The 25,939-nt window shown below is 37.8% G+C and overlaps 1 protein-coding gene across 18 annotated transcripts in view; it reads left to right on the top strand.

Moving 5' to 3' along the window:
* PARD3 (par-3 family cell polarity regulator) overlaps positions 1-25,364 on the top strand; it is a 458,069-nt gene extending 432,705 nt beyond the window's left edge. For all 18 annotated transcript variants that reach the window (XM_055707494.1, XM_055707505.1, XM_055707486.1 and 15 more), the window contains 3 exons: positions 10,106-10,226; positions 19,705-19,832; positions 23,257-25,364. In XM_055707494.1, coding sequence (XP_055563469.1) covers positions 10,106-10,226; positions 19,705-19,832; positions 23,257-23,650 — 643 coding nt within the window. In that variant the 3' untranslated portion in view covers positions 23,651-25,364. The remainder of the gene's footprint in view (positions 1-10,105; positions 10,227-19,704; positions 19,833-23,256) is intronic.
* Positions 25,365-25,939: the final 575 nt, after the last annotated feature.

Raw genomic sequence — 25,939 nt, forward strand, 5'->3', positions numbered from 1 at the left:
AGAAACTAAAAACCTTACCATTTTTTTCTATAAAGGGAAATTACAACAGCAGTATACTCTACTTTGTAAAGAACTGTTAATATTATAGTAAAGTCAACGAGAGCTGGTCGTTGTATAGATTATCTAGTGTCTCAAAACCCACTTCTTTAAGAAGGCTATTGTCCATTTGTGGATATGTGAATGCAAACGCAGAGAGGCTGAGTGACTTTAGAAAATTTTATTCTAATTCATATTTCTGCGTAATGATTAAACTGTTGGGTTATAATGCCATGCCAGTTCACCATCACTTTCTACCAGGCATTCCTTGTACTAGGTTTTCTTAGGTTGATTCATTTTTCACCTACCATGAGCCCGAGTTAGCCATCTAGAGTGGGATTCATCTGCCCTAATATAAATAAATATGTCTAAAACTACCCATCTAAGCCTGAGCTCATCTCTCCACTCTGTCAATGAAGAAAAGTAATGAGCTCTCGAGGGTAATTGCATCCTAAGATAGGTGCTGTGAATTGCCCTCTAGAGTAACTTTCTTCTCTATATTTCCCTTAGAAAGTGTCTAGATGTGTAGTTATAACTATATGCCTACCTTTTAGATGATTAAATTTGGTTGAGAAAAATCCCACCTTACCTTATCCTGGTAAATAAATTAGCTTTCCTATAGCCTTTAACAGGCTAATTGTCTTGGTAAACCAATGAAGTGGTGTTACAAGTAAATGTTATTTCTTCTACAGCAAGAAAAAATACACACTTTCGGGTATCTGAAATCTGCACTTGGGTTGAGACTAAGCAGCCCAACAACAATAAATATTAGAATTCAGATTTTCCAATCGAGTGTTTCAAAACATAGCAAGAGCAATTACTGAGCATCCTGCACAGTACATCTGGAAAAGAATTCCTGAGGAAAAGATAATTTCAACATTTCCAAGAGGAAAAATAAGTGAAATCACTTGCAAATGTTGAAGTAGTAAAAGTTCCATTCCAACTTACTTGCTAAATAACTAATTTAATTTTTGGATAAAAGGTAAGTGCTGTTCTTATCTGTCCTTGCCTGGGATTGATTATTTATTTTAATATAACTGTAATTATATGGCAAATCCTAGTTTTAAAGTTAATCAAGACAGTGTGGTGGTAAAGCATGATTAAAACATCTTTATTAAAATCTTCATCTTTACAATAAAATGCTGAAAGGATTTATCCAGAAATCAGTTGTTTTGCGAAATATCATATTGAGATTTTTTTAATCTCCATATGCAAATAACATTTAATTAAAAATCTTAATTACTTTTTTGTGCTAATCGGTATAAATCTTAGCAATCAACTTCATAAGAAGGCAACAGCCATGTGAATTTAGGCACCAATTCAAGTAATCAATCTTAGCTTTGATTTTCATTTTTTCTTGGTTGAGTCATATGGGAAACTGTGCACTAAATGATGAAATGCTTAACAGCTCAGATTTAAAGTTTTATTTAGAGGTTGCAGATTATTTAGTGCCAAAAACAAAACAATGATTCCACATTTCTCTGTGTTTTATATAGAATTTCTGATCTACTACTGATGCTTCTAGCAGGAGTCTCCTTAAATATCAGATTTCAGAAGCTCTGACCCAGCTTTGGTACCCATAGGCCAGTCATCTTTGTTTGTTTGTTTGTTTGTTTTTCATGGACAACTTCTCATTTTGCACTTGGAAATTAGCCTTTACTTAGAGTAAGATATAATGTAAAATCAATCAAAATATTATTTGGAGATTTATACTGTAATAGTCCCTCTGTCAAAGAACAGAAATAATTATACTGAAATTATGTTAGCAGCTGGTAAGGACTGTGGGATCCATATGAAGTTTGTGTAATGCATTACGTTTTTAAATGTTTGGGCATTTTAAGAAGATGTCTTTTTCTATACATCACTTTTTGACTAGCAATGTACTGCTTGATACTGTAGTTTTATTCGTACTTTAAAATAAGTTGTCATTTTTAGTGAGGGCAAGTGTTCACAAGAGTCAAAAGTGTTCTGTTGTGTTTTGCTAGTTGCAACACCCCGATACCTATTTCCTAAGCATTTTACTGTGGTTAAAGGGAAATAAAACAGCATAAAATATTTTGGGAGTTTCCAATATAACTTATGTCAATGCATTAAGCAAGACCTAAATACCTTTTAAATACTTTGGGGTTTTGCATTGAAACAGAACTAAATTTCACCATTTACAAACACAGCGTAATGGTGCAATATTTGAATAAAATACTGCTCACTCACTTTTGATGAATCCCTCAAATCAAACAGTACAATCAGGATTATTATTTCCGCTCCCCACCCCCCCAATTTTTTTTATGTCTCTAGACTCCTCCCATGAAAAGACACAGGATTTTTCCCCAGTCTAGCGCTGGCTAGAGTTGGGATCTGAAGCAGATTTTATACTGTAAAATGTAGTGTCAGCACACAGCAGTAGCTAAGTCGTGTAAGGTGTGTGAGAGTGAGCTGGGTGATACCTACGTAACAACATTCACACTGCACAGGTGGTGTTGGCTATGGACAGATGTTCCTTTCTGCGAATAGCTGTCGTGCTTTAGGAAGTGACTGCTCCCTAGCTGCTTGCTGCTGCCCCGCTGCTGAAGATTTCTGCCCCACATTTCATCCAGAGAGATCAGAGAGAGCTCTCCCTTAAACAGCTTCCAGCAAAGCAGCTGGATTAGTTTAAATGGAGATGAAGGCTGACATGGCCTGAAGCCCGCTAGGGATCTCTCAGATGGTCGCTTCTGCTGGCACAGGAATGACCAGCTAGGTCCAGGAGAGGATTTCTTCTCTGTGGTCTTTGTTAAATGTCTTTGTGTTACTGTGCCAGGCAATCCTTGTGTTGACACAAAATAGCCTGTGATGCCTAATTGTGGATGTTCATTAGGCCTAACAGCACTGGAGCCATCATTGTCTGCTCCAGTTAGGATAGGAAGATATGTAGAAGGTCAGAGCCCGCTTCTCCCCACCTGCCTTTGAAGTAATTTTGTATTTCATTTAGAATCAAAAATGCAAATTTCTCCTTTGCTTGATTTTTGTTTTATTTTTGTTTTCTTTTTCCATGATTTACTAAATCTTTGTATGTGTGTTTCTGCCATTTCCTTAACACCTGCATAACAAATTCACAGCGAGATGTCATGTATTTTTTTGTAGGTTACATGCGGTCTTTTTTTGTTCCTTTCCTTTTTAACTCAGAAAACACAATACCCTATGACAATGGCTGTAACAAGCTGTGTGTGGCTGAAAATTGGCTTGGCTCATATCTGCAAAATCTAACAGCTCCAAAGTAAGGCTTAGGCTGTGTGATAACCCAGTAGCTGAGCATCTGTTTTCAGATGTTTATAGCAAGTTCCTAAAGTCTCCGCTTTTCTTTTTAGTAGAAGAATTCCCCTGAAAAGTAAGACTGGATTTCTGTCTCTGGTGTGCAGGCTCTGACAGGCTAATAAGGAAGAGTGATGGTGGCAATAAAAAGGGTCTTGGGTGCATTCTTCAGATTTCACTGGTGGTAAAATGATGGCCCTGCTACGGAAGGGCCACAGAGGGACTGGAAGTGAAATCTAGTCTGGGGAGTTTGAAGAGACTGTTGCAGTGAAGTGACCTCCCTATCAGCTCCAGCTCTCCGCATTGTTTATGGCCATCACGTCAGAAGCGAGTGCTGAATTAAGAGCATTTCAGATTACCTTTTTAACCCAGAGAACAGAGGTGTAGGTTTTTGATTTTTAATGATTTACTCTACTGAAATTGGTGTGAAATGATCAACAAATTGCAATGTCAAAATGTGGAAATGAGTTTCATTCACTGAAAAAGCGAGTGTGTTTGGGGACTTACATAACTTTTTTTTGATATTGGAATTGATGACTACCACTGCGAAGGTAAACTGGGAATGACATAAAACTTCCTGATGAGCTGACTTCACATGCATACATATTGACATAAATCCTAGGGTTTAAAACCTTTTTTTGATGGAATTAATATGCTGAAGTGTGTAGGTATGTATACAGGTAACATTAGATCTTGCCTGTCACATTAAGCCAATCCCTGAATTTAGCTGCCTTTAAAAACTGCAGACTTTAAAGGATATATAATGCTCTGTGTTCATTTAGCAAATATGAAAAGGCAAGAGAGAAGGATTTTTACAACCTTATGAACAGTAGAAATAAGCCAAGATTGAAAGAGATGGGGGGGGGGGGGGGGGGGGGGGGCGAATCAGATAGGACGTGTACCCTTCAGCATGCAAGAAGCTGCCCTTGTTAGAAACTAACTTTGCATGCATAATTAATTTAAGCAGCACATTCCGTTCCTTACAACTAGAAGAGAAATTGAATTCAGGTGTTTGGTGAACATATGGGGGATTTACTGTGAATTTATGACCTGTGGTTTGAGTGTAAAACCCCAAGATACTAGCTGATAAAACTTAATGAAGCTTGTGCAGAGAAGCTATTTTTATGTGCCATTTTGTAATTGATACATTTTTTGGTTTCTTACACCTCTCCCCCACCTTTTAATGCCTTATTCCCAATAAATTCTTTGACACTTAAGAAAAAAGAGAGTAGTGTAGGTTAAACCTTTCTATGCTGCCTCCTAGGTTATGACTGAACTGTGTTACAAGTGCATTTGTAGTCTAACAAATTTGAGCTCTTGCTCAGCTGTTTATTTTTTCTCAGACTGACTATAGCTGTTCTGTAATCACGCAACAGGTCTTTTCTAGGATGCCAGCTGTGGTTGCTCTTGTTTGTGTACCATGTTTATATGTTCTAATATCCATGTGTTCATGGAAAATCTGTTCCCTGATGTCTCACAGAGGAATCGTATGTAGGGCACTCTGGAAGGAGAGGACCAGCCATATCAGTCATGCTAAGCTTGAGGAATGGTATTTAGGTGTCAAAAAATAAACCATGGAACAAAATAATAGGAAAAGACCAGCCAGCCCTGGTAAGCTGATCAGAAAGGAGACGGTGCAAACTCTGCCACATCTCAGCCCTAATTAACCCCATGGTGCATGGGCACAGTCATCTGTGTCACTGATGGTTAACAAATCTGTTTGAAGTGAACAGACCAGCAGATCATGCATTGGAATGTGGTGATAGTTTTAAGCCTGGTAGAGGGCATACTTTCATTTTATTTTACCTCCATGACTTATTGCAACCACTTGACAGTTTCTTCTTATCCACCCTCAAGGGCCATCCAAAACAAGCAAGTCTGTCTGCTTGGGGTGAGCACTGTGGCGAGAGAGTACTCAAGTTTCAGTACATGTCGCAGAAGCGTGTATGTTAGATTATCAACACACTGCTTTCTGTTGGGCTGTTCTCATCCTGCTCAAGCCATCAAGGAAGGGACCGATTTTGTAGACACTCAGCCAGTTCAGGACATTGGCAAGGCTGCGTGCTGCCAACTACGGCATGGCTGCAAAAGCGAGGGCATCGTTAGTCCTCAATGGGATGGAAATAAATTCTTTTTCTGCTTCTCTCTACCTGTAGACACAGATCCAAATTCAGCTTTTTATTTTTAATATGGCATAATCTGTCAATGGAAAAGAATTTATTTTATACAAGCAGGTAATATTTATTTGCCAGCTTGAAGTAAATAAGAACCCATCTGTGTTTTATAACTGCTATCCAGAGATCTAAGCATCCGGTCAGGCCAGTGACTCCCTGGCAGCTCAAATCTGTGTTGAAAGATTTCAAGGTGTAAAGAACCCTGTTTGTTTACTAACCTTTTGGTTATTCTAGTCATGTTGCAACTGCCTGTTGATGTTAAGACCCTTTTCCATGCTTTTTCAGGCCAATAATTTTTTTTCCAGAGCTTTAGTCATCCCTGTTCAGTAGCATGTTTGTCTCTACTTTATCACACTGAAAATCTGTCTGTTTTGAAAGGATTACAACTCTGTACATCAGTGCATGACATCACACTGAGACATTGCTTAATGATCTGAGACTCTGATGGCCATTGCTGCGGCTGCTTGTTTCTGGAAATATGTGACAGCTCTGGTCTATCTAAGCCTTGCTTACAGTTGCTTTTTTAGCCCGTGCTGGTGCTTGTGTGTTTTAAAGCAGCGCTCACAAAATAGCTGATTGTGAAATGTGCCATCTGTAGATGGAAGGCAATGGGGTGCCAAATAGAGATGTGATAGAAGGAAGCCCAGCCGCTTTGCAACCCGAGTTAATTTTGGCCCTTAAAACCCTTTCCTTTGTTTTTATTTCTTTTAAGAACATTTAATGATGAGAGCACTTTGATAGAAGAACATCGCTTGCATACGATGCTAGGAGGTGCTAATTGTCTTTCATAAGTTCGCAGCCATCCTGGTATTAAGTAGGCACAGGGAAAAGCTACCTGGACAACCTGTGGTTACTGCAGGGATTTGTAATTCCAGTTTGGCTAAAAAGCTTAAAACTGGAAGAGGTCATATCTTCAACAATTTTAGATGGATTTCAAGTTCAACTCCTTCCTTCCTGGTAGTAGTCCTGAATTCTTCGAGGCGAATTTGCCTTCAGATTTTCAGTTCATTTGAATGAAAAATTCAAACAAAACATGGTGTATTTAATTAAACTTTTGAAGACTTGCGCCATGCATCTGCAAAAGTCACAAGGGAATTTAAGCAACAGGAACACCTGTAGTGCAGCATCCCACTAGTTTGTTGATATCACCCTACTTCTCTTGGATGCATTCATCCAGTAAGTCAAAGTTCATTTTTGCTTTAGACTAGCTGAGGACTCTTCACACTGGATATAATTTGTTTAGATCTGTCCCAAGGGATAAGGATATAACTTACATAAAGAGCTGTAGGTAAAACAGAACATCTCAGGACATAAAAGGAAATGAGGCTGGGTTTGCACTTTTGACTCAAAAAATTTATTTGTGACAATTCTATTGTGATTATTGTTTTTGCATTTCCCTCTTTCTGGAAGTAGTAATTGCTGGCAGGGGGTTGAATGAGGTATCAAGAAGGTGTACCAAGTGTTCCCTGGTATACTTGGTGTGATGGGAGTGCTGTGGGAGATGTACAAAACATAGCAAAAAAGCACTGAAGTTAAAATTAACTGGATGAAGAGAGGCATGAAAAGAAATGTGAGGCAGCATGGCAGGCCAGGATAGAGATCTGGAAGCCTTCACTGGGGGGAAGGTGTTAGGGTAGCTATAATTTAACCTAGACAATCAGAACAAGATTGAGAGGAAAATGGAAACAAAAGGAAACCAACCTGAGATACAGTCTAAGCCCCCAAATAATCTTTTCTTAAAAACATTTTAGCCCCTCCTTAGCTGCCAGCCTTTTTCCCTTTCCTCTTCTAAATAGAAATATTTAAATTTTTATTATTATTATAAAATCACTGACTTAACTGCAAAACCTATGTCTCACACGCTTTTTGGGCACAAAGAGTTTCGAGTCAATATAGAAGTGGGTTTTTTCTTCTAATTTAGCTCTTTCTTTTCTGTGAAATAGTCCTTTTTTATAATTCACTTCTTTTGCAATTTTCTAAATTTGGGTCATGTCCCTTGCTTTTCAGATAAAATAGAAATGTTAAAAGATTTATCTTCTCTGCCATTATCAAACCTTTTAATATCTTTGAAAAACTTTTCCTAAATCGGCTTGATGACTTTTTTTTTTTTTTTCATTAGAATCAGTTCTTCTTAGGTCTGGAGACAGGTTAATCACAAATCCCAGGTTCCTTCTTGTCCTTTGTTGTTCCATCTTTGCAGTGGAAAGTGCCAAATTCATGCATTTGCTGTTTGGGAGGAGACATACAATTTGGCTTCATGGCATGGACACTATGCATTTTCCTCCTCTTCCTCTGTTGATGTAATTGTTTTAATGGAAAACAATCAGAAAAAATGTGCCGAAGTCCTCAGATCTATAATAAACCTCCCAGTAGCCCATTTTGGGGCTGGTAGAGTATGTCTGTTCTGTATAATGCACAGGGGGTTGTGTAATGCTTTGGGGGTTCACCTTTCTTTTTTCTTTGCCATTGGATGACTGCTCCAGTGTCACTTTTGCACTGTGATCCCTTAGAGTTTGAAACAACCTTTGTTAAGGAAGGCTGATTATTTACTGATCATCTTGAGTATTTCAAGGTGTCTACATACAGCACTTTTCTAGTAATTTTGCACCTAAGTTCATTGGCATTTCTCTTGCAAGCCTATGTTCTTATACCTGAAATACTAAAAGTATTTTGCTACATTTAAGTGCAATTTATTTGACAGAAAACACTGTAGAAAGTGTGGGACTACTTGTTTGTTAGATTAACAATACAAGTTTTAAAAATCAACAGACCATTTACAAGTATTTTGTATGTCTTGTACTGGATTGTGATGATTGTGTTTAAAATATGCAGTGTATAGCAATGCATGGGGATAAACAAGTGGTTGTATAGCAAAGCTGGGCAGAATTTGACAATAAGGAATAAATTTACATAACATAAAACTGCAAATGGAGATAAGCTCTTCGACAAAATTAAGGTGAATTAAGGAAGTAGAATTAGCAACACACCTACAGTGAAATGGAAATTTTGAAAATGCTACGATGTTTCATTTCCACCTGTTCTAAAAAAAAAGCTTTCTTTTAATTGTGTTTTTCAAAATGTCAGTCGGTACATAGAAGTTGACCTAACCTATAGAGAAAGTATTTTTTAAAGCTTTCATTTGAAAAACCAAGAAAAAACAATTCCCAAAATGTCTTCCTTTTCTTTGCCTTTTGTTTCAAAGAAAAGGAAAGAAAAAACAAACAAAAAAATAAAACAAACCTCTTAAAAATTAGTCTTTCCTGGAGTCATACTAATTTTTCTGTTTGGCCAACCAAGCACCGATAAGCTTAATGGCATGGAAAAGAATGGGAGGTAATGTCTCAAAAATCTACGATCTCCAATCCACTGCACCTACCAGTCCCAAAAGACACAGAAAACAGTCACAAAGGGACTCCAGAATTGTCTGTTTTCATATGAGAGAAGACATGGGATATAAATTCACTGTGTTTTATTGTACACTGTGTCCAAGAACAGGAATCTATGGAATTGCTTTCTGTTGTCTCCCTGCAGATCTCTCTTTTGAAACAAAGTAATAGCTGACCATCCCTCACCAGCTCTTTTGAACTAAACAATGAAATGCAGGTCTTAAGAAGGCCATAATAAGAGATTAAAATGCTTCTGGTTAGTCTTGATATAACATATTTGTTTGTCAGGCTTCCTGGGATTCCTACATTAACGTTTGAAATACGGTGGGGATTGTAGGGGCCAGCTGGGAGCCACACAGCTGGAAAAATGGCAACGAGATTAGTAAATAGCCACTTTCCCTCTTCCCCATGAAATAAACTGTTCCTGTGCGTATTTCATTATGGTTTCACATAAACCCATGCTATGGAGAGTGGATTATCTCCAACGTTGTAGAAAAATTGATTGTTTTGAAAAACTGAGGGTTCTGGGAGTGCTGGCACGTAGCGGTACCTCCGGGGCTGAGCCCTCCCCAGCCCACTGGTGTCCAGGAGGCATCAGCCAGTACCACTGTGCTGCCCGGATGCATTCCTGTGTACACCACTGCCAAACAGATTGCTTTTTGCTGGTCCCCAAGCCTTTCAATGCTTTCAGACTGATCAGTTTAAAAGACTTGTTAAAAACAGGACCAAGAGTTGACAGGCTCTTATTGATTGGGGAAAATACTCAAATTTTATACAGGTAGGGCCTTCAAACATTGCCATGAATTTGATGTGAATAAAGATCTGACAGCACTACAGTTTATTGATTAGGAAAAAGTATCTTTCCTGTTTATTCAGTAGCAGAGATCATTAAGACTTTTAACTTCCCTTTACATTAAGTCTGACACTAGCGCATCTATTCCTTCTTTTCCAGGAGTAACATATACTGAAAAGATGCCAGCAACCTTTGATGATTTTTAGGAATATCCTCATTTGTTTTTTCCTTACACTATCTGGAGTTTCTTTATAAGTCAAACAGCATGAATAATTTTTAAAAAACTGAAGACCTTTGTACTCAATGCTTGGAGAATTTTTTTAAGTCTGTACTCCGGCACTGTAGTAGCAGTCCTATGCTAAGAAATTACCGTCAGAGTTGGTATACATTCCCAGGTGTATTGATCAATTCCATCCTCCCTCTTTTAGCAACAGATCAACCCCTAACAATCATGACCGGATACAGCGCCTGAGACAGGAGTTTCAGCAAGCGAAGCAGGATGAGGACGTGGAAGATAGGCGACGTACTTACAGTTTTGAGCAGCCGTGGGTAAGTGTACGGAGCCTGTGTGATCTGCAAAGGCTGGCTGACTCCTGCTGTCCCCAGGCTGGGTGGCAGCAGACTGAGAGGGATGCAGGGTCCTCTGCCTCCACACTTCTGCCATTTCTGTTATCCCTATTTTTGGTTCATTGATGTTTGTTTTGTTTCTAAGCTTCTTCATCCATCTGTCCTGTGTGCCTATAGCATTATTTGCCCTGTGTTTGGACCCTCCACTCTGAGAGCTACTACTTGGATTTTTTTGCCTCAAAGGCAATGTCTGTTATGCTGAAATTTTCTGGGAAAATCAGAATAAAACACATACTAATGATAAATAATTTAGAGAGAGCATGTAACCTTGCAAATGGCTTCTTTCTCCTGAAGCAATATCACTGTGATTAGTTCTTTTCCTTAAGAGCTATGTATTTTCATGGTAAAAAAGGAGAGATATGCATAATAGCATGCTTCACAATAGTACCCCTTTGCCACTGATATTAGCCAGGACAGTTTTGTCTCGAGATATACAACCTAATTGATCGTTTAAATCCTGTTCAGTCTGAGCTAGCAATGTGATACAATTATGTAAATCTATGTGCTTATCTTGTTTAACATAATTGAATGAATCCGTGTTGCTTTTTAATCAATTACATATCCTAAATTAGGATCCTTTAAATATGGGACAAATATTTTATTGTATTTTTGCTTAAAATTCCACAATAAAGACAGCAAACAATTTGATTGCATTCCCCAAAAAGTGGGAGCTGTATGATGACAACAGTAGAATCTCCCACAGCTTCCCCCAAAACACGTGTAGGTGACGGGTTACTGTCACTTAGCATTACATGTGCACGAGACCAAGGTGGAAATATCTGAAGATCTCCATCTCTGGGTATGAAGTCACTGAGAACAACCTAGGTAACATCCTAGTATTCTGTCATCTTTGTGTGCCTATTGTGGTGGATATAGAAGTTTTTTTCACTTTTGTTGAATTTTTGTGTCCTTGCCCGTCTTAAACTCACCAGTTTGAACCTGTGGTATTTTTGACATGCAGCATGGAGAGGAACAAAGGTAAATGTATCCCTAAATGACCTAACATTGCTTAACATACTGTGTCAGGACATAGGCTTCCCTTTTCCCATGTGAGAAAACCTCTAACCTTCTCTGTATTGAATAAATAAAATAAACATTTTTTTTATGACCAGATGTTTTCCATTTGATGTGGTGAAGATAATGCAATAGCTCATCACAGTTATAGTGTAGCAGTTTCAGGGTGAAAGGGGGCTGGGTGTAGGAGGTACTTTCCATTATGCAGATCAACTGCTGTTTAGTCTCCAAATGAGAGATTTGAGCAGCATTCTTGGGAAAACTGTGTATGAGAAAAACTTGCACTCTTGAAGACTTGGGAACTTAACTACTGAAGGTCATGGGCCAAATTGTTGTATATCTAAATGCCATAGCAACTTTAGTCAGGCAACTTGGATTTTATTATAGTTTCTTGTAATGAGCGAGGAGGGAATTATTTGGATGACAGGCTGATTACCTTAGGAATGGAATAATTTCCTAAATTGTGGGTCAGAACACTGACCTTTCCTTTTTCTCTTATTCAAACAAATGGGATCTCTCTGTTTACTCCCCTTCTACAGATCATGCAAATGAGCTCAAATTGACTAATTCAGCTTAATGTATTAATATTAATTCTGAAGCTTATTGTTGCTTTTGTAGGAGCTGCTCTGTTGTTAAATACATAGGTGACCAAATGTTTCATTTTGGATAAGTACTTTAAAAAAAATTGGCCCAGAGTATTTTTGAATTATAATTATTTTTTCCATCATGTACTCCAGCCTTTCAAGATCACAACGCTTGGAAAGGATAAAGCAATGATCTCATCCATTTCAGCAGTTCACAGTCATTTCAGTGTTAAGGAGCCATAACCCTCTCTTTTAAGGAGTGTGTTTTACTTTTACATATTAGTCTAAAATGATGGACTTTGTTAAGACACCCTCTCAAAACAGATCCAGATGTATTATTAAATACCAGTGACAGAAAAAAAAACTACAAAAGTGGTTTATAATACATATGCAGGAAAATGCTGATATTCACTGGCGTCGTTTTGGTCTTCTCCATCTGTAAGCTGTTGGTTGCAAACTGCAGCAGTGAAAAGTGCACCTGTATCTGGACCCTTGCTGAAAAGTGTGTTACCTGAGGGAGGCTGGTTGTGCAGCCCACATAAGCAAACGGCTTTACATCCAGAGAAGCCTCTGAGCTGCCTGACAGCAGCCAACTCTGACCTGGTTTGGGTAGAAAGAGAGGAAAAAACCATCCGTGGAGAAGTGTGTGCTGTGAGGTGATAAGTAGTTTGTATTTCTCATTAACAAGCTGATGGGAGGGTTGAGGATAGGGAACAAAGTGCTGATGTGATGTGGGACTATCGGTTACTTTAAGGAAGTGTAAATGAGCACAAGGTTTGCAGTGTAAGTAATGGATACTGATGGAAATCTGGCAGCTCTGAGGATTTTCAGAAGAGCGCAATAGCTCAGAAACCCACTAATATATTATCAAAATGATCCTGTGAACATCACCAACTCCAATCCATCCTGGACTATTAATGGCCTGTGACACAGGAGTCCGGTTACCTGTGACAGACACCTTCAGCCTCCTCGTCAGGCTGGAAGCAGATCCCTGTGCCGTGGAGCACTACATCATGCCGGCTCTGAGCGATACCCATGGCAGAGAGACCAGCGCCTGACCCCATCCCTTTCTGGCTGTGTCCATCAGGTGAAGGTTGTTTCTCTGTAAAGAAGTAATGTGACAGAGCTGGACTTTTTGCCCAGCTGTGTTTGCCCTGCTGGTAAACAAAATACTTGAATGCCTACCAGTGTTCATACAGCATCATCGGGCAGCTTAACACACACAAGAAGTGATGGTGCTGGAATGAGATGACACCGTCTATTAAGCAGCATAATATTTCTGCTCAAGGCCATTTGAATGACACACTAGTAAAGTTTAATAACTGACTAACTGTTGCAACATCAAGCCGTCTCTAAACTCCACTAGTTCTGCAACTGAGTCAAAGCTTTATGGAAAAGGTTTTGGCATTTGTTTATTTTAAGATAACTTTCTCAGGCTTCATAATTCTTTTTCTTTTGCATGGCTTTTTTAATATTTTTTTTGTGTTTCACAAAACAAGGTACAAGAGGGTTTCAAGTGCAATACTGTATGCCTGATGTTATACAGCAGGGGGAAAAAAAAAGAAAAATAACAAAATATAATTGTGCCATTTTAATCCTGCTGGTTTTAATCCCAGTCAGTTTGCAGAAATGTCTATCTGGGCTTGTAGAATTGCACAGAAACACAGTACGTCTGCCAATATTCAAGGCCCTTGCTTTTGTTATGACATTTTTATACCAGTGCAGGATTCTTTTGGGACTGATTTTTCTCTTGAGCCTCTGTATTTTGTTCTTTTCTGGGCAGTATTGGGTCTGCTGAGGTTTATCCTTCTTGCACCAGTCCTGGATTTTGGGGGATTTTGGTTGTAATTTGTTCCATATCTTGTATTTTTGCCTGGTCACATCCTAATTAACAGATCCCCACCATCAGTAATAGAAATGCAGCATTATAGCCCTAAATGTCATGGGAGTGAACAATCCAATTAAAAAAAAGGGCATATTAAATCCATTGAAAACACTACAACTGCTTGCAGTCCTGTTTGTAGAAGTACACAGTGATAAAAACCCCACAAAGATGTGGGAGGAACAAAAGTTGGTGGTTTATTTCTCCACCTTTAATAAAAAGAATTGGTGCTAAAAATGGAAAATGGCAAATTCCATTCACAAATACATTTATCTCCAGTCATCTCAGATCTATCTGGATGGTGGGAAAAAACTTGGCATCAAGGGAGCGGCTGAGCAAACTCTACTTTAAATATTTAGGAATCAAATGAAAAGGTACTTTTTTTCTTCCTGAAGATAACAGCTAACTGGGTCAAAATAAATGTACTACATGACTCGTCTGAGTATAGCTTTAGTTACGGGCACAAATTTGCATGATTTTCATAGAGGAAAGACTCCAGAAATACTAACAACATACTTAGGCATGGCTTGATAGTTAAATGCTCAGAAAATTTAGGGACTATGTTTTTTTTACTGCTGTTTGTTGATGTGTAGAAGATGGATTAAAGGAAAAAAATATTTTTTTATCTGTTTATGATACTCATTTCTTTTCCATGTATTCAAGTCCTTGACTTATTCAAAGCCATAATGAAATCATAATAATCTAAAATTATTTCAGAAAAACAAAAGCCTGATTTTTATTGCTGTAACCTTGACTGTAACATAGTAATTTTACCTGGAGTAATGAATAACAGACTATATTCAAACAAACATTGTAAAGTTTATATCAGGCTGTAAATTATGTAGAAATACTCAACACATTAACAGAAAAGAAAAGTAGTATATTAATTCTTTTATGTATCCATTTCAAGAGTCTGTTTTAGGATATTTTATTCAAGATATTAAGCAATATCTAATGGAGCATTGCAGTAGACAAAGAGTACCTTAGGAGCTAAATTGCTGTTTCTCCTCCCCCAACCTGTTTAAGAGAGGAAACCAAAGTTACACAGAGCAGCCTCCCCACAGGTAGTTTCTCTTCAGCTGTGCAGTTAATATCTATTCTGTGACAACCCTGCGAAGGATTTTGTGAAATATCAGCAATTCCTTGCCCAGGTTTAGGCTCTGACTTTAAAATTTTATATTTATAACTTTTTTTTCCCACTAGTTTCAATTGGAAAATGAAGATAGAATATTTTAAAAAGCTATTATATAATTTTGGCTTGTAAACAAGCATATTTATAACTCACAGGCGTGTGGTGCATGTAAATACCCCAGGCAGAATTTTAGGGCTAGGTGGTTTATTTGTACCATACTGAAGGTTGTATTTCTGCTGCTGCTATACACAGAATGGAAAACTTTGTCCCAAATTGTGCCTTTCAGCTTCCGACACATACACCATAGAAAGATATACAAAGGGATGGGATTTTCTTATTGCATGGTGTTTGAATTAATACAGACACCTGTGGGCAATTTTTAAAAGAAATATTGCTATATGTTCTGTTCACCATAGCAACATAAACAAAAAGACAGAAGTAAAAATAGTTTTTGAAGGACATCTCCCAGAACCACTGCATGTTTTTTATCATTCTGAATTTTGATATGCAGTTACTGGATTGTCTGTCATCTGTGCCAAGTATATTTACTACACATAAAGCAGGCAAGGTCATATAATCTTATCTATTTCTCATTAGTGCTGAACAGTAAGAACCATGGACTTTTGGGGGGCCTTGTGTCTTCCAACTTCCGAGGTGAACTTGAAACTTCTCGGTTAAACACAAAGCTCAATCTGGAAACAAATCAGCACATTTATTTTAATATTAAATAATGGTCTTTTTTAATAACTGGGAAAATACTAAGGGCTTGTTCCTGTAGTAATCTCCCGATTAACCATTTCTCTATCAACACAAAGGAGTTCTATAAGCCTGAGTAAGCATTTCTTCCATCTCTTCCCTATAGCAGTAGGCTGTCAGATAGGTGTGTCACCTCAGCTGGCGGGCCTCCTCCCACCTGAACTGGTTGGATCTCCCTGAAAACTCAGTGCCCTGACCTCCTCTCTGTAATTCTGTGGCAACTTTGATCAGTGCCAGTCCTGGAGCATCCATGATGCCACTGTGCAGAGCTAACCTCCATGGGCAGGAATGCCACTCTTCGGGGAAAGAAACCATGTGGGCAGGCACTGGCGTAGCTAGGAAAGAGAGGAGGGACCTTTATCCCCAAAATATGCTGCCGTTTACTGCTGACAGTGGTCAGTGCAACATGAGCCGTGGGGGTACATCCTCTGTGAAATGAAAAAAAATTGTTTGCATAAAGTGAGAAATCTGTAGAAACTTTTAACTTTGCAGCCCTGGTTTTAAATTGATGCCTCTTTGAGATGAGAGCTGTGTGATTTCACGTATCTTAAAGTACAATTTTACATGCTGAGTATTGTTTAACAATGCTGAATGCAATAACAATCATTGCCACTTAAACGTATTGTGGAAGACATGAACATACATTTATTTAGATAATGCAGCGTTGGTTGTTATTGTGGCCTTGACCGCATCCTGATTTAAAAGGTCAGTGCTTGTCATACCTCTCATTGCGAACAAGGCCAGAGTTCTTACCAATCTGTGCTGTGAAGACCAAGCTGTTGCCAGGTTTGTTGGATGATTTCAGGTTGTTATAATTGTACTTAGCCTTGTGTTGATATCGGTGTTAAAAATACTGTGTTACGTGTATTCCTTATACTTGTTTTTTGTTGCTGTTTAAAGAAGTGAAAATAGTTCTGCTTTTTTTTTTTCTTTTATTACCTTCATTTTGTGCTGACATGTGTACAGATGTGTGTTTGTGTATATATTTTATCTTAATATATATGTATAAAAGTATGCTTTGGGGATTGAGACAAAATTACCAATTAGCTTTTGAAGGCTCAGGTTACTTATAATATAAATATTTTTGGTTTAGAAACTTTAATCAAAAGCATATTGAAAAGATAAATCACAGTATGGAGATTTGCATTTTTCTGAACAAGTTAGGGATCCAAAAAGGAATATATTAACTCTTTATATCATCATAGCCATATATCAAGGGGCATTCGCTATGGTATCACTGAGGTTTTTAATGAAAAGATTTGAAAGAAAGGCCTTTTCATTAAGAAGATGATTGAATATACCTGCCTGTGTATATATCTGTCATGTTATGGAATATGTGATTACATACAGAGGGAGCATTTCTACGTCTCATTGCCATATTTTTGGATGCTTGAAATCAGATAGCAGATTTGATTATATGAACAGCTTATTGTAGATGTGAACAATATGCAGCCAGGACTCTAAATAACTATCTTTTTCAGATTAGTTAAGTATTGAAAATCCACTTAGTTTAACAGGGCATGCAGGTACTCTTACCTTCAGAAAATCAGATAATGGATTTTAGATGTTTTCCTCTAGACCCATCAAATTATAAATGCTGTCCATTAGATGAAATTCTTGTAAACTGTGGAGAATCCACAGATCCAGTCATACTGGGCATGCGCTACAGCATGATAGCCCCTGCCTCTGTCTAACCATTGGCTCCTGTGTGCATTAAAAGAAGTCTCTGAAGCTACATCTTGATCTTAGTCCATTCGTAGTCCATTAGCACTTTCAAAGTCTCTGTCATTTTAGTAAAGGCTTTTGTGGTAACTCCAGCTCTCTGCACATGTGTGCATGTGTACTTGCATTCATGCTTTATAGATGATGCATTTTAGTGTCTTGTATAAACCTAAATTTGAGCAGCAGCTCAATTCTAGCTCCACCTGTTTGGTAATTTAAGCATTCCCTGTACTGTAAAATCCTTTAATCTGTTATATTTACAGTGGGCTGAAAAAAGTGAAACTGTGTTTTCAAATAAAGAGAAGTAATTCTGGTTTCATGTCTTCTCTGTGATAACTAATTTCTCACGTATGACATAGTGTAGCTGCAAGCTTTCCAATGTTGTTAAAGTGGAACCCATGAAATTAGGAGATTGGCTCTAAAATCTTAGTTTAAATGTTTTTATTCCTTATGGAGAAGTTGAGATGGGAACTTCTGAGTCTCCCTCTGGTTTTCTGTAAGCTGCTTATAACCACACTGGAGAGAATTCACAAATAAATCTTGTGATTTTCAGGTAATCACTCGCTTCCATAAGCTGAGCCCTTCAATAAAATACCAAATGTCAGAAGAGTCTCAATAAAGTCAAGAAAGTTAGAAATGTTGACATATGCAATAACTGAAATGCTGCTCTGTATGTGTTGCCCTTATTTAATATAGTAGGAAATCTCTGGGGGGGGTTGTTGGTTTGGACATACATATGTACAGCTTATTCATCTGTAAGAAAAATTCCCACAAGGCTGACACACAATTCTGTTTTCTCAACTTGTTGCCTCTACATACTATTCCTAAGACATTTTTCATTAGAAATACTGTTTTACTGAGTTTTTTACAGAGTAGATCTATTCTGAAGTAGACATCTATGTTGCATTAAGGATTCTCTTAAATAAGTTCTCCGTTACTCATAGTCTATGCTTACACGTTCTGATTCTTTTGCACAATCATCTTTTAATGGGAAAGTCAGTTGTTCACCAAACTGTGTCTGCTAAATTTTGAGCCAAGACTGATACTCTGTCTGTAGTGCATTGTTATTGAAAATGAAGTTTCTAGAAGTTGTACACCTGTTTCATATTTGTTGTGTTTCTGGCTACCTGCAGGTACTTGGCTATATAGTAAGGCAAAGGAGAAGTTTATGTCACAAATGACAACCTTCTAGTTCCTAAAACTTGTCTACAATGTACAAAGCCTTTGAAAAGCCTTTTATCCTGCAGATGTTTGTAAGCCATTACATCCCTCTGCTGCAGAAATTATAATGGGGGAAAAAAATGTTTGTTTTGAGGGAAGGCATAGAGATAAAAAGGCAACAAGTGCTTTCACAACCGCAAGTCTGAGACAAGCTGTTTCAGTCCCAGGCTCAGACAAGTGGTTATGCTCCCTAACCTCCCAGTGATTAGATTTAGTAATCTAATCTTTTGAATAGAACTGGTAATTTTAATGAGATAAAATAGTGCTCTGTTTCCTTGTAAGGTAAAACTATTATTAAAACAACAAGGAAACCCCATAATATTCTTTGACTTTTGTGGCACACTATTTGGCAACTTGAAATCACAAAATCTGAAGAAAGTGATATCTCTACAAAAGTAAACTTTTTCATAATCCAGCCATTCTGCAGATCTTGACCGGTCATGCTCTGTATTCCCAGAAAGACCACCCTTTTTCACTTGCTCATAGTATTGTCCTCAAAGTTTCAAACTGTCATCTCATTGAGTTGTTATCTAAAATCCTTCTCAGAGATACAGGGTTCCCCACTGTCCAAAAGACACTTGCTGTATTTATCTACTTGATCATATAAATCCAGAAAATGTTTCCCTGTGTCTCAGGAAACCAAGTGGCGCATGTCTGGACCAACAGCAAAATGGGATGGCTCCTGTAAGGGAGAGCATCACCTGAGCATGCTGGTGAGGTTCAAAAGACCTGCTGTGCTCCCGTCTCCCTCAGTGGGGAGTAAAACTCAGTATTCCCATGGCTAGGCTAACTTACAGTGTTTGAAGATCTGTTCCACAGACTTAATTTAAATGTCAGTGTTACTATAAAAGCGTAACCCGTTCTGGACCAATATTGTCCTGATACATCTCAGAAAAGGTAGGTCAGAAACAGAATCTGTAGCACAAGCCACGGTTATGGGTCAGGATTTAACCCAATTATTATGAAATATCTACTTGAACCGCATGTTGAAACAAATATAACTGTAGATATACAATACCAATATAAATGATAGCTCTTTTGTGGATATTTTTCTGCTTTGTTTAAGACATTTTCCTTTTTATTTTGTAGCCAAGCACCAAGACATACTCACAGAGTGGCCGACACTCAGTATCAGTAGAGGTTCAAATGCAGCGGCAGCGGCAAGAAGAAAGAGAGAGTTTCCAACAAGCTCAGCGGCAGTACAGCTCATTACCCAGGTATGGTAACTGTCTGAAACTATTCACTGTATATGAGCCTGGAGCTAATTTCATTTGTGGAAGGAAAATGTTGTACTTAGTGTAGACACTTTTGTTTAGCGTTGATATAAGGTGGAATATATTCAGTGTGGAAGAGGCATAAAACTTCTTAAGTGAGAGCATGTGGTAGCTGTTTATTTTAGGAGAATTGCTTCAGAGCTGATTTCAGTGGGATCTGATGACACTCAGCACCCAACAGAATTGAGACATTAAAACAAAGCTATTCTTTGTGGAACACCATCCAATCTAATTTTCCTCAATTACTAAAGTCTCCCGAGCATGACATGGGTTGTCCCCTTTTGACATCTCAGATGATTTTTTTTTCTGTTGCCTAATTCCTTACTGGGTAAAAATTATATCTTTGCGATGCTATTGCAGAGAAAAAAAATAAAAGGAAAAGAAACTATCAAGACCTCAAACAAAAGTACATGGAACTGAGAAACTCTATCCAAAAAATCAGGGGCCTTCAAGTTTCCAGTATATAAGTCTTTTAACTTACTGGGTCATTAGCAGTGAAATGCTGAAAATTAATATACTTTTTTCTCTAAACAATTCTGTATTTTTAAAAAATCCAAGTTTTTTTCTTAAATGAACTGTCTGTGCAAAATGTCTTTTACTTGATATTTAGTTATAAGAGTTATTAAAAGTTTACCCAACTTGAACTGTAAATTGACTATCATAGTTAAGCATTGTGCAAATACTCTTTGCATTTTCAAATATGAGTGGCAGTGGTTGAATGGAGAAACCTTTACACTGGAGGTTGGTGTCAAATTCCCTTCCAACAAGGTTGTATTGTTTTTTGTGCCCCATGTGAAAAAAAAAAAATATTTGTGACAATATTTGTTTCACCAAGTGTATCATAACTCTTTTTTTGGAAACAAATAGAAGCTCCATAATCAAAGTTATCTAATCATGAACTCTTATCCTTATTTGAAAATAAAACAGATCTCTCAGATTTTCACATGCTACAACATCTTTCAGCATAGACTTTTTCTGTTAAGTCTAGAAGGTGGGAAAGGAAAACGTTAGTGTTTTCTTAGATTGTCAGTTTGTCATTTTGAAAAACTTTATATTCCCTTTGCTTCTTATCTCTACTTTGCTTCTGAAGTGACCACACCCATTAATGCCATATTGTTTTTCCTGAGAAGTTCTCTTCCAGTTTTCCTAGCCCCAGACATGCGCAGACTCAGTGGAAGAGCACAGACACTAGTGTCATTTTTAAGTTCAGGGGTTATTTTTTGATTTAAAACTAGGATTCTTCCTGCTTCCCCTGTTCTTCTCAGTCACTAGGGGCGTTTAAAAGTTGGAAATCAGTTGAAATGCAGTTCCAGTGGCAAAAATTAATGACTCTAAGGAGAAAACTGATCTACAAGAAATTTTGAAAGTAATGCTTTGGGTCATAGAAATGCATGTTTTGAAGAGTGACTGAGAACTTCACTTAATGTGGTTTTCAACATGAGAAGTGACTAGTAACCTAGCAATGCGTGTTACTGAGTAATTACTGATAATTTAATGACTTTGAGCACTCTGGGTATTTGAGCTGTGCTGAGAGCAGACAGAACTTCAGGATCTTGGGCTAAAGTTGAGCACGGCAAATATCCTGATGCTCCTATAACAAGCTGGGACATCCAGTTCTCCAGCTTTACAAACTGTATGTAACCCTGTGATTGATCTTTAAAGAAATCTTAACGTTACTCTGAAACTTGGGTCCCAAGCTTAATGTTGCAACTGTGGCTTTGTAATGATTAAAATTTATGCACTGGCTTTATTCCTGAGTTTTGTTGCTTTTCATCTTGTATTGTCCCTAGGAGCCTCTTTTTTTCCCCTTTGTATGTTCAAATCATTAGTACTAAAGGCAAATAAACTCTTGAGTCAATTTTAAAGGATCTTCCCAGAAAGAAAAGGAAAGTGGGCCAACTAATTTTGAACAAGTACCAGAAAACAGTCAGTAAATTAAATCAGTTCAACTAGTCATCCTCTTGTCCCATGTGAAACTGTAAAAGCAATGTTTAACTCCAAGTTAATTTTCTAGTACTTAAAATTTATCTTGCTCTAGATCAGAAACCTGACAGTTTCGTAGCCTGCAGAGGTTCATTCCATTTGCTTTTGTTCCAGAGAGTGATAAAACATGTCTGAGAAACGTCGTTTCTTTGGCAAAGTTGGATATGTGAATACCAAGAACAGCTACAAAAATTTGCATGAGAATTTACATTATGTTGTAATTTATGCTGAAATAATTTACTTTCATCCTGAATAACAATTGTCATCCTGAGGTCTCAAAATCTATTATGAAATAAGGTGGATGTGGTCATTTTCAAATTATATGTGTGGAAGGAAGATTGCAAAAACATTAGGTCACTTACTAATGGTAGGAAAGTTCTCGGGGTCTCCTGTCTCTCCACTACATATTCATTGTATGAGGCCACATTGAGTCATGTGTTTTGACATGAAAAACCAAGCCACACATAAGCAACTAAATTATTTTCTTATTGATTAATGTTGCAATATATTTTATTTTACTGCTTGATACTCGTACACTAGTTTTAATCTCAAAGTGGGTATCTGTTGCTGGAGCACAAAATTGTTTTACTTTATCATCACCAATCTTATTTTAAATTCATAAAAGCATCTAGCAGCTTGATAGTAAATTAAAGCTATTTCAAAACCATAATCTGTCTTCAAAATAATGTGATGATTTATTGTGAAAAGAGATAAGAATTTGTAATTCCTGTACATATTTGATTTATTTATCTACCCCCTGGAGCCAAAAAATGAGAAAAAATGGTTATCTCTACCTTTTCTTTTATGAAAGCTATAGCAAACTGGGAAACAGTCCTGATAGCATGAAATTCCTTAGCTCTGGAAATGGAAAGAAGAAACTCTCATCTGTGTAACTACCTATCAATAAAGAGCTTTATCTTCTGACTTGTGCAATGTTAGAGCAAGTGTTTTAAGGACCTGCCTGTTGCATTTTTAATCAAGTGTGAGTCTAGATACAAATCTTTTGTGAGTGACTACAAGTGCTGGCTGTTATCTGTTTCTTAGGAAGCACAACAATGTGTATGGTCTTTCCTAGTCTGCAACTGAACTGCAGCACTTTTTTTCTTGAGAACATGATGGTGGTTGTAGCACTGAATGGGTTTTCATGGCATATTCCTCCTGGAGAGGACTAGAAACATAGTGCTACTCTATAGGGAATGTTCTCCCAACAAAAGAGGCAAAGTGCCTCTTTGGGACAGAAGAGAACATGACTTCTGGAGAATACTACAGGTGAGGGAAACCTGATGGCATTTCAGAAGCACCCTTCTTTCCAGGGATTGTTGTCAGTAACAGTAGGAGATCCAGAACATTTGTCTTAAAAGACTCTTCCATTTTTTCTTTCCAGGCAAAGCAGAAAAAATGCCAGTTCTGTATCTCAAGACTCCTGGGAGCAGAGCTATTCCCCTGGAGAAGGGTTCCAGACTGCAAAGGAAAATCCCAGATATTCCAGCTACCAGGGATCGAGGAATGGCTACATGGGGGGACATGGCTTCAATGCCAGGGTAATGCTAGAAACACAGGAACTGCTTCGTCAAGAGCAGAGGCGGAAAGAACAACAACTGAAAAAAAAACCTTCTTCTGAAGGGCCTAGCAACTATGACTCATATAAGAAAATTCAAGACCCTAATTATACCCCTCCTAAAGGTCCTTTCAGGCAAGACGTACCACCTTCACCATCTCAGGTAGCGAGGCTGAACAGATTGCAAACACCAGAAAAGGGAAGGCCGTTTTATTCTTGAGGTGAAGAAAATGAAGATCAACTTACCATGCAATAAGGAACATTTTCATATAAAGACTTATATTTTGAGAACCTTTTAAACTGACGGTACTAAGGAGTATATCCATCGTCTGTTTCAGTGCCTTTAAAAATACGAGGAAAGTGTTGGTGGGCCTTATGTCTTTGCCATTCTGTCTCAAGTGTTGGATTCATGGAAGGATGTTCCACCATTTGACAATCATAGTGGAAGTGAGCAGCGCCACCCTGGTGCGCCGAGTCCCGTAGCCCAGTCCAGTAGCTGTCAATGGCTTGTTACTAGGACTTGTTGTAATGTGTTTTACTTTGCAGTGACTTATTACACCAACATGCAGCATTGTGGCATAAAATTGATGAATCTGAGGTTGAAAGAAGCATTGACATGTCCTTTTTTATTTCTCTCATGTCAGGAGGAGGGTTACATATCGCTCTTGAGTGGATATGGCTTAGTTCTACTCTGGATCACAGTTGCAGTTCTGAGATGTTTTATGGTGGAGTCAATACCAGTCTTTGTTGATCAATATTTAAGTGTCTATATGCTGAAAAACTATCCTCCTATTATGCACAAATGCACTCTTTTTTTTTTCTCTCTCTCCCCACTCTGAGCTTATTAAAAAAGCCTTTATCTTGACTCATGAGGAAAACAATATTAAGCTTTCATTTATCCTGAGAATCCTGTTACAATTGCCTTATAATCTTAATACAGAGTCCATTACAAATGAAATAACTGGAGAGAGACTATTTATACAGTCACAGCCAAGCCCTTGATAAGTATATTTTACTATTTTATTAAAGATGGGAAATTATGAACAAACATTCAATGACTTCTACTTTGCTTTACTTCTAAATGAGTTTGGTCATATGACACGTGTCTAGGAAGAGAACTAGCAAGGGTATCATGCCATGGCCATCTGATTCACAGTTGTCTTTGGGCAAATGTTGGAGATAGCTTAAAGCAAGAGAGGAATAAATCAAAGTTTTTCTTTGGATCAAAAAAGAAAACAATTTCTTCTTTTTACGATTTGTGAAGCTTTGTGGACAGTTGCCTTGTGCTTCCGTATACTGTATTGTTGCATTGTGATGCTACATTAAAAATAAACCTTTAAGTATATGAATGAGAGGTAAGTGGAGACAAACTGTTACACATCATCCTGAAAACATGTCAGTATCCAAAAATAACTAAAGCAAAAAAGATTGCTCTAGCAGTGAGTAATATTTGAATGTGCATATGGGATATGAGAAATTCCTTCGCAACAGCTGTTTATATGTTTGTTGGTCTGAACTTCATGTATTGTAAAAAATATAACTGGGTTGCTGAAGTGCCTGTAATCCTGATGTGAAAAGGCTCGAGAATGGATCTCAGCATATCATGTACAAAAAAGAAAGAGAGAAAGCAAGAAAGAAAATCATGTATTGCGTGATTAAAAAAAAAAAAAAGCCTATTTTTTTTTACTGGCACATTTTATTTTTGCGCCAACTTGTTTCTAGAATACATGTGAAATATCAGCACACATATCTGTGTCTTTTATGCCTGTTTGTTAATGGTTTTTGTTGTTAATAATGTACTCCATGTTTAAAAGTTATTAGTGTAAGCACAGTGACATTGGATGACAATAGCTCTTTTACGCAGAATTTACCAAACTGTGTAAAACAGCTTTCCGTGTACATATGAAATTTAGAATAAAAGGCTGTTTCCATCCTTGTCTTTGTATTGCCTGTAGACCCTTATGAGAATTGCTGCAGACATTGAGTTTAAAAGTATTTAACAGATGTTATTTTATCCTATTCCGAATGGTTTGCCTGTGTCTTTCTGTGAGTGCTTATAAACATTGGTTAAAAAAAAAAAAGATTTACAGCCCAGCTGAACACCTGAAGACTATACTCACAGGGGAAAAACACTCTGTTTGATGTCTTGTGTTATTTTTAGGCCATACCTGTGACATTTAAAAGGTGCATTCTTAAGACTAACCTCTGGCAAGAAATCTTTTGTGTTACAGCGTGGCGTCCTCTCCCCAAGGACAGCACTGTCAGAAAGGCACCCTCTGCACCCTGACCAAACCCGGGCACGTGTGAGGAAGCCACCTCTGCACTGAGTGTGTGCTGTGGGTTCTGGTGGAAGCCCTTCACAGGAATGTTGACACAGTGAAAAATGGGAGAAGGCAGTTTTATGAATAAAGCAGTATTTACAGTGCCAGTGATACTCTGTTTCCCCCATTAGTATTGGAGCTGTGTCTGGTTTTCCCCTCATTCCTCCTTTTGTAGGATACTGCAGGAA

The sequence above is a fragment of the Falco cherrug genome, chromosome 4 (assembly GCF_023634085.1).
Source record: "Falco cherrug isolate bFalChe1 chromosome 4, bFalChe1.pri, whole genome shotgun sequence".
Classification (NCBI taxonomy): Eukaryota; Metazoa; Chordata; class Aves; order Falconiformes; family Falconidae; genus Falco; species Falco cherrug.